This window comes from Centrocercus urophasianus, unplaced genomic scaffold, assembly GCF_019232065.1.
Source record: "Centrocercus urophasianus isolate 14NV4802_14NV808 unplaced genomic scaffold, USGS_Curo_1.0 seq_14, whole genome shotgun sequence".
Lineage (NCBI taxonomy): Eukaryota > Metazoa > Chordata > Aves > Galliformes > Phasianidae > Centrocercus > Centrocercus urophasianus.
Window position 1 is genome coordinate 43,363,324 of NW_024884586.1, and position 12,224 is coordinate 43,375,547.

General features: G+C 44.7%; 1 protein-coding gene across 8 annotated transcripts in view; it reads right to left on the reverse strand.

Moving 5' to 3' along the window:
• Positions 1–233: 233 nt before the first annotated feature.
• Positions 234–12,224, reverse strand: part of LOC122158305 (exocyst complex component 3-like protein) — a 35,089-nt gene continuing 23,098 nt past the window's right edge. For 5 of the 8 annotated variants that reach the window (XM_042814885.1, XM_042814889.1, XM_042814887.1 and 2 more), the window contains exons 6-14: positions 11,980–12,054; positions 10,980–11,080; positions 10,000–10,092; positions 8,763–8,895; positions 8,102–8,212; positions 6,761–6,916; positions 4,568–4,689; positions 3,071–3,256; positions 234–1,661 (exon numbers count right to left, since the gene is read on the reverse strand). In XM_042814885.1, the coding sequence (XP_042670819.1) occupies positions 3,076–3,256; positions 4,568–4,689; positions 6,761–6,916; positions 8,102–8,212; positions 8,763–8,895; positions 10,000–10,092; positions 10,980–11,080; positions 11,980–12,054 (972 nt within the window). In that variant the 3' untranslated portion in view covers positions 234–1,661; positions 3,071–3,075. Of the gene's footprint in view, positions 1,662–3,070; positions 3,257–4,358; positions 4,411–4,567; positions 4,690–6,760; positions 6,917–8,101; positions 8,213–8,762; positions 8,896–9,999; positions 10,093–10,979; positions 11,081–11,979; positions 12,055–12,224 lie in introns of those variants that run through there. The other 3 variants (XM_042814891.1, XM_042814892.1, XM_042814893.1) reach the window with 3 other exon arrangements.

Genomic DNA, 12,224 nt, shown 5'->3' on the forward strand with positions numbered 1-12,224 from the left:
GAGGCATTACTGAAAGCAGCGCTTATCCTATACAAGCATGCAGAGCAGAAGATGACTGCCAGCCATTCCACCACAGGTCAAATCCATCCCCGAAGGCTCCTCAGCTCTGCCCATGAGTAGAACATACCCTTCTCTGCCTGTGAATGTCAAGTGGAAGAGATGGATGTGGCAATCAAAATGTCTGTGGCAGGAATCTCTCAAGTGCGGTGGAATTATTTTTAGACCAGACGCGATCAAAATGTCAAAGGGGCTTTTATTTATTTTCTCTGGAAGGTTCGTTGATTGAAATTCCAATAAACAGAGGCTGCCTCTAATCCCGTTGTCACAAAGTTGGGGCTGTAATCACTTCCTGCCCTTGAAAAAATGTGCAATTAGGCAGCACGGGAGGACAAATGACCCGGCGTGCTTGACAGGGCTGTCAGCACTCCCAGCACAGCACTGCACACTGTGACAGCAGTCCACCAACCTGCAGAGCCACCCCAAGATGTGGCTTCATTGCTGGCACATCCAAGGGGCTGTTGGCATGGCATGGTGCTGCAAAGCGTGGTGGCACCCATTCAGACCTGCACTATCCCACAGCCCAGGAGCTGGACGTGGCCCCAGCCTTGCAAGCTTGCAGGTTATGCACAGACTTCCCCTTTTCCTATTAGAGAAGAGCCTGTGTTGGTGCCAACAGCAACAGTAGATCTGAGGTAGCAGAGCTTTTTTCTTGTTTACATGGCCGGAGAGGAACAATCCTATAATGACCTAAATTAAAGGAGGGCCTTGAATCCATTCAGCTTGAGGGTGTGAACAGTCCATAGATAACTAGAAAGTTATTGCTTTCCTTAGCAGAACTGCCTATCTACATCTGAAAACAGCTCAGACCTTGCCCAGAGGCTGGGACAAACAGCTCCTTTCACTGACTACTTCCCTCAAGGCCTTCCACTCCCTCTCCAAAGGAGCTACTTCACACAGCAAGAAGAAATTTCCAGCAACTGAGGTACAAAAATGAATGCAAAAGTGCTCCAGCACCAGCTGAGAAACTTGTACATGAAGAGCTCCCCATCCCACAAAGAGACTGCCGTGAGCCATCCCAGCAAGGGACACGAGGACAGATGCATCTTCTGCTCCCACTCTTGGGGCTTGTGACCTTAGTGTGACAAGGGAAAGGTCACATTTCTATCAGGTGAGGCTTACAAGGGCTGAATCCTGCACCATGCCCACAGCTGCCCCCTGCTCCCACAGGCTAAGCTCTACAGAGAGCCCTGGGGCAGGTTATCATACTGTATCATCTGCTAGGACACTGTATGGTGCAGCAGTCCCTTGTTAAGCATGAGACTGTATAACAGAAATTTGGCAGAGGGGAACCTCCTCCTCCTCCACACCATGATAGCGCATCCTGGGAATAACCACCAGGACTCAGCCAAGCAGCATTCTCTAAGCAAGTTTAAAGGAATGTCTTTCAGCCATACCACAGTCAACTTCTGCCTGGTCATTGCATAGAGCATTAGGATCTGGGCCGTGTGGTTTTCCTGCAGAAGTGCAGGAATTCTGGCTTCCATTGCTGCCACACGTCTTCATGCATCCAGCTGCACGAGTCCATGAAGCTTTCCAGGAGCTGTGACTGCAGATACTGCTATGTGGGAGAGAGAACTTCATGTTTCTCACAGTAGGTCTAACTGAAAGCAAGAAAAAAGATGTGTAATAAAACAGCACTTGTCAGAACACGTGCAAGAGGCAAACAGCAGAAACACTGCTTCTATTCACAGACTCCTGAATTAAACTTTTTCAGTGTTCACGTGTTGACAGTCATAGAATCACAGAATTCTCTGAGTTGGAAGGGACCCTTGAAGGGTCCCCCCTGCACTGAACAGGGACACCCACAGCTCCATCAGGTGCACACAGCTCCGTCTAACTGACCTTGGCTGTCTCCAGGCTTGGGGCATCCACCACCTCTCTGGGCAACCTGTGCCAGTGCCTCACTGCCCTTATTGTAAATCAAGGTCACCTTTACTTAAGCACATCCCACAATCAGTTTCACTGCTACATATGAGCTGGAATGCGACTACCGATCTGTAGCACAGACGTTTCTGCCACACTGCAGCCCAGCCAGTTCTGGGATTTGGGAGCCTATTTACCCAGGGGATTTCAGCAAATAGGAGATTAAGTGATTTACAGTATCTTAAAAGCGTGTTCCTGAACATCTATTCTAAGGCAAAAGTGGTGCTACGTATAAATACTTTGAAGAGTGGTATACAAGTGGGTGACTGGTAGCCCATTCATTATATCTGAATCAATTTTCATTATAAGGGGAATGTGTGCTTGCTTATTAATCATTTCTCTTGTTGCTTTCTATTCCTTATAACAGGGCAATCTGCTGTCTGCTTGTGCCTGGAGCCCCAGGTCAGAGCTCTGTGTAACTCATCCTTGCTCTGCTAACATGGGGAACTATAAATAAACAGTGACATGGGAGAGCAGAGGAGAAGGTGGTGCAAAGAGACTGTACTCCTCAACCTGAGACACTCGATCTATTCAGCTTAACCAACAGAAGGTGACTGGTGACAATCTGTAAATACTAACAGCTTTCTGATAGCAGTGGGCTCTGGCATGGCACAGATAAAACAAAATTCTGTCCAGCTGAAGCTGGACAAATTCAGACTAAAAAGAAGTTAGAGATTATTTCAAGTGAAACAAATAGCTCTATGCTCTCCATTGAAGGCTATTTTTAAAGTGGGGATGCACCAGAGCTTGCCTGGTTACATGTGCATGTATCATAACGGGCTAGGAGGGAGGGGAGCCTTGCTGCAGAGATGCACAGACAGGAGGGAGGAATGGGGAGGAAAAGCCCTGTCTTCTCCTTTATTGCTGCTGAAAGCTGAATCACACTTCTCAGCATTCAGTTCCTTTCACCACTTCCAACGTGATGCTTCATGGTGTGGAAATTTGCAGAGAAGGAAAGCATACATGGAGTGTATAGCAACAAGGAGCTCAGAGAGGTGATATTACAGCCACAGGCATTCCATGCTCCTGGAAGCAGGCATGCCTATGCATGTGCACATCACTCTCAAGCACACTCACACACACCTACCTTTCCTAACAAAAAAAGCAGCAACAGCGTTCATACATTCCAGGTTTTACTTCTATATCTTCAAAAAGCAAGTTGCTTTCTGTTTCAGTTTTCCTACAGTTATCACGAAATATCTTCAATAAAGCAACTCTATCTTCTTTGTGGAGTGACCCTTTGATGTCCAACAATGTGTTCAGATGTTCTTCCCTTTTCAAAAGGATAAGAGGACATGTCAGTGAAAGAGCCAAGGGAAAGGGTTTGCTTTCACACTGGTGGGCCAGGCCAAGGGTTAGAACCTACTGAGCAGTTTTTAACACTCTTTGGCCACCCAGAACGGGCAAGGCCATAACACCACGGCGGTGCATGACATGACTGAACACCAAGGTCCCATGCTCTGTGCACATGAAACTGTGAAATCCTTCACCTCAGTTTACGCCTGGAAAAAAAATTGACATCTTCCATAATGGATTTGGGGTAACTCTACATTGGATCATTTGAAAGCATCTATCATTTCTTTCCTCTCCTCACATGGAATTACCTGGCACTGCTTTGCTGATCATATATATTGTGCATGTGTATACATATATATGTGTGTAATAAGAGAATAAGAATTTATGCTGTACCAGATAAATATCTTTTTATCTCAGTCCTGCTTCTTTAAAAGAAGCAAATGCTTTAGAAAAGAATATGGAAACCAGGCCAAGCATAACATGATCTCTTTGTCTTTCCTTTTCGCTTCTGGCTGTCTGCAGTTAAGGGACTTCCTTCGCTAGGGGTTGTATCATGACTGTCATGTTGAATAGGCACTAAGACAATTATCTACCACAAATTGTTTGCTCCTTGTTTGAAGTTATTCACGCTTTTGGCCTTAAGAGCATTCTGTGACAGAGTGCTCTACACTGTAATAATGTTAACTTGAAAAAACACAGTCCCTAGCAAAAGACATCAGAGCTCAAGATGGATATAATGAAAAACAGGATTTGAAACAAATACAGCTAGCTAAAATCTCACCTTCCTAATAAAAGTTGGGTTTCATCTCTTTTAACAACTTCCTATGAAAAATTGAAGTGTATATTCTCACTGGATTAGGTTGAAATAGTTACTCCTAGAAAACAGCTGGTAAAATGTGAAAGCCAAAAGCCAAGTGCTTGGGAGTTATGAAATTCCTGAGTTGAGGATGCTCCTGAAGCTTACATTCGGCCCACATGTGCTGGTATTGTAAAGTGCACCAGTGCAGCCTATACATTGTTCATTCAGGCATTATTTTTCCACAGCGTTCCTGCTTTTTTGACAGACATTTCATTCCATCCTTCACTTTTATGGAGGAACATCTCAGCTCGACTGGTCAATGTCAGGCAAAACTAAAAACCAAATTAAACTACATTTGCAAATAGGAAGAATGGAGTGCATTCAAAATAAGCACTGTGACTGGGCCAGCACACTGCAAAGAGAATATCTCACAGGGCTGATGTTGTTCTGGTGGCGAGTACCTGTGCAGAAACTACGTAAACAAATTACCTTAGATCAGGAAATTGTCTGAGCACAGGCAGCAGGGCTATTTTCATCCCCTCAGCATCAGGAGCTTGAATAAGTCCTAAAATTGCTTTGATGGAATCCATGAGAGTACCAGCTACGGGACTCTGGGAAGAGAAGCAAAGGAGTGTTCAGGGCAGAGGAAGCAATGTATGTTAGGAGGTGGCCTCATATCACATTCAGGTTCTCACTCCATGGGTTAGGAGCTTTGTGGGACTGTCTGTGCATGCACAAGAAGCATGTTGACCCTCTTGGTTAGGAGAAAGCACAGGCTTTCAGGTTTGCAGGATGGCTCAGGGACTACCTGCAGCAGCACAGAATTCCCTTCTGCATTTCCTTTCCCAAAGCAGGCACTCCCTCAAAGGCTATCTCACCCTTTGGAAAAGTTCTGCAGACCAGCATGTGACAGCAGTCACAGAACCAGCCCAGGGACAGAAGAGTGACCCTGATCAGCAGGTGAGGTAATGCAGATGCTGTAACAGACAAACAAAGCATTTTGGAAAGGGAAGCAGAGCTGAGCACTGTGAAGGATCTGAGCACGGTGCTGTGCCTGGCCAGCTCCCTCTGAACTGGCGTACACAAAAGAAAAAAGCCTCAAAAATCTAGCAAGACACACACAGCATTTTCAGAAAAGTTGAGGGAAGCAGAATGTGGATGAGCTGCCTAATGAGGGGTGTTGTTCACATTTTTTCATTGGTACTGTAGTGCAATTAAATTGCCTCTCTGAATTATTGATGCCATCACGTCAACAGAGACTTTGTGACAAAGCAAACCTGGAGAGCAGGCTGCCAAACCAGGCCAGGAGAAGCCCAGATTCTCCATGGGGCATTAGAAACAGCAGACCAGATCTTCTGTGCAGTACATCTCTGCACTGAATATAAATCAAAAACAATAGTAATACTTGCAGACAGCCTTCTCTCTCCTCCTCCGCACTGCAGACACACAACATATTCAGCTCAGCACAGTGCACACACTGTACTCAGCTCCTCATGCACCAATACTGTAAGACTTCGTATTTGGCAAGCTCACTATTACCAAATGCTAATTAATTAGAAGGTGTCAGATTTTGTTGAGTGCTATGTGGACAGGAATGGTCGGAAGTAAACAGCCTGCAATCTAAAAAGACAAAGAAGAGGCGGCTTGTCAGCAGTGTTTGAATGCTTGTATTGTTTAGGACATGTATTGCTCTGAGGAAAAAAGCAAGGTATTTTCTAATGTGTTCTGAGACAGAGTGGAAGGGAGAGCAAAGTGGGCAAGGAGCAGGTGCAGCCTGAGCAGAAACTGCACGATAAATTCAGTCTGCAGTGTTGCACATACTTCGCATGCATAACCATGTATTTCATTCGACCAAGTATCAGGCTGCCCCCTGCAAGCTGCTTATGCATTTCCTCCCCCAGGTTTTCAGTGCATCTACATCAAATGAGAAAGAGAATAGAGCAGGGACACGAGGGGAACTGTACTAACTAGATGCAGGCTTTTTTCACCCAAGCAGAGCATAGAGCTTTGGCAGATAATTAGATTTCTCATATCTCATTTATACTATGAAACCAGCTGTCCTTGCACATTTCAGCCAATGCTGATGCTGAGCACAGCAACACTGGTAAATCTCTGATCACTCTAGGAAAGGCAGATCTTCAGTTAAAAAAGCACAGGCAGCTAGCAGCAGCCATGGAAAGGTCTGCAGGGGGGGAAAGAGGCCAAACGGGAGAGCAAAAACAGCTGTATCCCATGGCCAGTGAGGAGCAGCCATATGGGGCAACCCATGGAGAAGGTGAAGATGTGGAGCAGCTGATTCAGTTCTTCATTCCAGAGGCTAGAGGGAAAGCACAAGGCAGGAGCACAGCTCTTCAGACACCCCTTCTTGATCTCATGCGTACACGTGCTATGGCACAAAGGCTTGCCTGGGGGAGCTCACAGCCTTAGAGCTGTCTTTCCAATTTAGAGGAATGTATTTCATTCTTATTTCAGTGGTAGAAATGTGAATAGTCACATATTTCAAAACTACAAGCTAAAAGCTTCTGGCAGATAGGAAAAACTGTCTTCCAGCCCCTGATTTTCATTTCTATGAAGTAGGTTCACTGTGGTTAAGACTTCCTAAGCCTGTCTCTTGCTTTCAGAGCCTCGCTCTCTTCCAGTTCTTCATGACAGAGCAAAACCATAACCATATCAAAGACTTACTAAGCTCTCTTTAAAGATGGTATGCAGCATCCTATGATCTTCTTCCATCTTGCTGACAATCTGCCTCCTCCTCTGCACAGACGATTTCCTGGAAGTGGTCAGGAGGGCTTGCACATATTCGTTAGTAATTATGTTGTTCACAGACTTGATAAGGGCCTATTCCACAGCAAAGAAGACCAAATTAGCTCCTCTATATTCAGCTGGATAATGAACAAGGAACAGACCATACCTACAGGATTCTGACCAGTGTAGGCAGGTGATATAAGGCCCATGCAGAAGGATGTCCCATTTCTCTGCTTAAGCATCCCTGGTGTAATACAAGCTGTATGTGGATGACTCCAAGCTGCATGTGGATAACATTGATAATAAGTGTGGAAACATCCAACCAAAAGCAAAGGGACTAGCTGGCTGAGCTCCACTCACCCTTTAGAGCAGCAAGGTAACACTTGGCTTAGCACCAAGCTAGCAATCAGCATAGCTTTGGGAGAGCTTGGACTACAGACAAAGCAAGATCCAGTCTCCCTGGAACATCCCTCCTAGACATGTCCCCTGGCCATACCCATGGGCACACCATTCTGGTTGGGCACAGAGCTCACATGAATACTTCTGAGCCATCCACAACCTGCTAAGAAACATCAGTGCTAAGACCAAGCAATGCTTGAAGAGGGAGGGAGAGTGAACATTTCTAAGGGGTGATGGGCTGCTGCAGAGAAAACACATTTTCATTAGCAGTGGAAATCAGTCCAGTTTTAGGCTGCAGTTCAAAGGTACAGGACATCCCTAGCCCTGTCCAAAAGAGACAAAGCAAGAAACAGATGGCTCTGGCCCAGCACTCCACTGCTGAGCCACTGCTTACCCCAGCACTAATGTGACATAACACCCAGTGACAGGCTCTGAACAACAGCAGAATAACTGCTAATTTTTCCATCCAATTACTGTTTTCCATGTTTCAAAACGTTAATTAAAATCAGCACCAACAAAAAGCCTGCAGAACTTGGAGGAAAGAGAAGAAAGGGAGTTCAACACTTATCATACCAACAAAATGGTACTGGGGCAACTGCAGTATGAGAGACCACTCTCTGTTTGGAAGATACATTTGGTTTTCTCATTTCTACTCTTCTTGGTTTCTTTGAGAGATTACAGATAGGTTCTACTGTCATGGGGAAGTAGAGGCCCAACTATGAGGGACTGGACTGAGACCACTAGATCTGTAACAGGCCTTCTATTAATAGAAGAAATGGGAGTTCAGTTTATTGTTGGAATACTGCGCATGTAGATATTCATGGACTAGTTTTAGTGACTTCTGAATATCTTGTTCTTACTTTCTTCCTTTTTTCTTACCTGATATTTGTCTGTTTTTTTCTTCTTAAACATCAAAAAGCTTTGCTTTAAGAATTCAAGGATGCGTCTGAAACTACTGTCACTCTTTCTGAAATGATCCTTCAGTGTTCCCTGAGGAAAAGAGGCAGAGTCAGAGTGCACATGTGGAGACATCACACAGGCTACAGATTTGGATTGCTGTGCTTTTGCTCTTTCTGCCCTCAGAAAAAAAAAAAAAAAAAAAAGAAAAAAAAAGACACCTCCACAAGCTGCAGCGTCCTGTACATTTATTTCAAATAAAAGCAAAACATGAAAGACAGAAACAATTCAAAATCAGGAAGAATGTATTAAGTTCTTAAATTCAAACCTAGAAGATATAAAACTATGAAAAATGGGCCTTGAATGCCCTCAGGGATGGAGTATCCACAGCTTCTCTGGGTCCAATTCCTGACTACCCACCACCATCTTGGATTTTGTGAGTTATCACTGCCAAATGAAGACACCCAACTGCTAAGAATGTATAGCATTCTGCTCAAGTGAAGCTCAATTCTTGGGGTCTAGGTCCCCAGAGGTGGTACAGGATACTTATTTCTAGCACAATACCAAGTATTATTATACCCACTGAAGTGGATGCCTGCCTGACATAATGAAAATATTCAGTATTAACATGGGTCTCCAATACCTTGACTTCAGAAGTGACTATCTGCAGAAAATGCTCCGTAATCTCATCTTCCATCCTGTCTATAAATCTTTGTATCTTAGCATCCTGATCAGTGCTGGCACTACAAAGGTACGTTAACTTATACCAGACAGTTCTGCATAAAAACAAAAAAGGACATAAAAAAATTGATCAGATCAAGTCAGGGTATTCTCTCACATCAAAGCTCTTCCCCCTGCAACCAGCATGACTGCCTGGACAGTTGAATAGACACATGCTCAGGTGCAGGGTTACCACAGGGCCTCGGTCACCCACACTGACGCTCCCATCTTTAGGACAGCTCTTATTAAGATGTTGTCACAAGGACATGTAAGCTCAAACACACACAAATGCTTCCTGTACCCAGTGAGCTTAGATGATTGAAGAAGATAGTATTTCCAAAAATGAGAAGGCATTAAGAGGCCTTGACAAATGGAGGCTTGGTGAGCATTCTGTGAGTCTCTGACACTCTACAAATACAAGGTGAGCAAAACCCAGCTATAATGATCACTGGTTTGAAACCAGACATTTTACTTTCTGGAAAAGCTCAATGTGTAACTTAATTTTTAGTATCACTGTAAAGAATTACATAAAAGGGTCTCATAAGTATTCGGTTTAGGATCCAGCAGTAGCAATATACACATACAACAAACAAAACAGCTACAGGCTCAGTGCAAGTTTCCAGTGTCAAATAAGTGCTGTGCATATGGTGGATTTGGGCATTTCGCTGACTCCGGAGATCCTCAGATACTTTTACACAGAAAGAACAGAAGCAAGCTCATTTTCTCTATTGCTGCAAACACTTCTGAAATTAGTCTGGAGGTGCAAAAAGCCTCCCCCACCCTTCTGTGCTTTATTGCTTCCTTCCTTTCAAACAGCCTCAGGAAAATCCTGGCATGTTCAACAGGGTTTCATTCAGCAAAGCACTTGAGCGTGGGCTTACCTCGAAGTACAGAAGCACATGCATCTCAGTGCAATTTATGGAATTTTCCTAATGAGGGATAATGAGGGATAGGAAGGGAGGGAGATGCCTAGGGTCAAAGGAGGGTTGGCCAGGACAAAGGCCATAGCCAGCTCCTTCCATGCTTAACATTCACCACGTGGTGTGCATGGAGCTCCACGTCCAGCTGGAGGCAAAGCCAACTCCTCAACAGAGTTAGAAGAAAATCAGAAAGTAGAAAGTTCATTTCACTTCAGATGCCACCAGGGCCTGGTTCCTTACCTGAGAATGCTGAAGTTCTCAATGATTTGCAAGCTGCTGGAGATCCCATGGAAGCCGTTATGCTGGAGAATGCTTCTTACTTTGTTTTCATAGCTAAATCAAAACAGGGTGACATTTTTAAGCTGGTGTGTTCTGTAACACATCTGACAGAGGGTCAGATAGCAGCAAAAGGAAGAAATACTCTGTGATTGCTTATATTTTGAGTGTGTATAATTTCACTCTCTGAAAGAGGACCTAGAGCAAGGCAAAGATGGTCTCTGTCCTGCCCAGCTGGTGAAGAGGGAGAGCACAGCAATGGATGGGGACAGCCCTTGAGCTGCCTGGGTGCCACTTCTACGAATTAAGAGGCAGGAGGTTCATTTTATCATTGCTGCTGCCACTGCAACACTTGCTTCTGGCTTTGCTGATGAAGTTGCAGAACACTGAAAGCCTTGGCATGCACAAACAACCCACAAAGTCTATTGATCGCTTCATCGTGGCTTCAGTCTCATAAGTGGCTCCTGAACAATTGTGTATTACAGGAACTTCCTTCCTTTCATAATGTGAGAAGGAAAGGATATTAAATCATGAGAAGCAAAAGGATCTTAAGTCGTGTCTCTTTCTGAATTTCTTCATCTTCAAGCAGCAGCACTGGCCTTTTCTGCTTTGCAGGATATGAAGGTAGGGAGATGCCTAGGGTCAAAGTGCAGATGAAGGGAGTACGAAGAAATGGTGAGAGGACAAAAGCTGAGGACAGAGTAGTCATCATCCACCAAGAAGCTCAGTAGAGCAGAGCTCTCACCATACCCTGCCAGGAGGCAGCACCAGGTGTGGGAAGCACAGGCAGGGCAGGAAGAGCCAACCCTGACCATCAGCCATGAAGTTGCCCCTCTTTCTGGCTGTGGTTAGGATCTGAAAACAGGATTGCCAGTGGCTTCACCAGGATTTCATTCTGCTGAGCACTGAGGACATGTCAACAGGGAAACTAGCATCCCTCTTACCTGCCCAGGAAGCTCAGGTACTCCTCCAGGCATACAGCTTCCACCTTCTCCTTTAGGCTCTCACTGATGTGCTGGGCTGTTTTTGTCTTCTCTGTTAACATCTGTGGATTTCAAAGTCTTTTTTTTTTCTTTATGCAATGAACAGAGATACAGCTCAGGTGCCTACAAGCAGGCAGGCTGTGCCAGGCAGCTAAAGCCCAGCCCACCTTGGGTAGACTTGAGCTGGTAGCAACTTAATGCTGCCCATTAGTTGCTCTATGGAAACAAAAGCTTGCAAGGGGGAGGGAGGCAGATGGAAAAAAGGAGACAGACAGACTCATGTGCTGTGCTCTCTCAATGCTCTGGGAAGAGTCAGCAAGACACAAAGGGTGACATCAGTGGGTTTTTCCACTGCTCAGAACAGATGTGTCCCTTCACCAGAAGAGACAGGATAAAACACACCACACCAAAGTGCCAGGAATCCACAGCTGATGAGTTTCCAAAGCATGGTGCTCATTTTCTATTTCATCTTTAGGAAGTCAGCCTGAGAAAATTGAGGAAGTGACAATTTCATGAGGGTTGAGACCATTTTATCTGGTCCAAATGAGACCATTTTATCTGATCTCTTCATCATCTACCACAGAACACTCAAACCTACCAGCTGTGTACACAACACAGCCAAACCCTCAGGGCTGAGACATGGCCAGATGTTGGAGATAGGACCACCATATCTACAGCATCTTAGTTGATGTTAGAGCCCTATCAGCTGCCGTCTATCTAGCTCCTGCCAGGTGTAATCCTCAGGATTTGCTTCAATGCTTTTGCAGATCTCCTGAGAACACTCAGGAGAAAAGCAGGTGTGAGAGCAAAGAGAAGCAGTTAAAATGTGGCAGCTGACTTGCAAGCTTCTAATGCACTGAGCTGAGCACAAAACCAGATCTCTTCAATTACCTACACAGTTGCGTGCAACAATGCAACTGCCCCAAAGGATGTGAGCTTTTCAATTTCCTCCCCAGTTTACCTGAATGATTGCAGCATCTGTGCAAGGGGTTTCCCCAGTATTAAAGGCTTTGTTCAGGGCTTTCCCTACTTCCTTCTAAAAAAAAAAAAAATATATATATTATTGTTATAATAAAGAAAGAACAGTTGAGATGTGATGGCATTTGTAATGACTTAGGTTTCCCAGCCTTTCATTATGCATTTGGACTAGATGAATTTCAGCTCTGTTTTTTGACCATCTCATTTAACCCAAAGCCTGGCAATTTT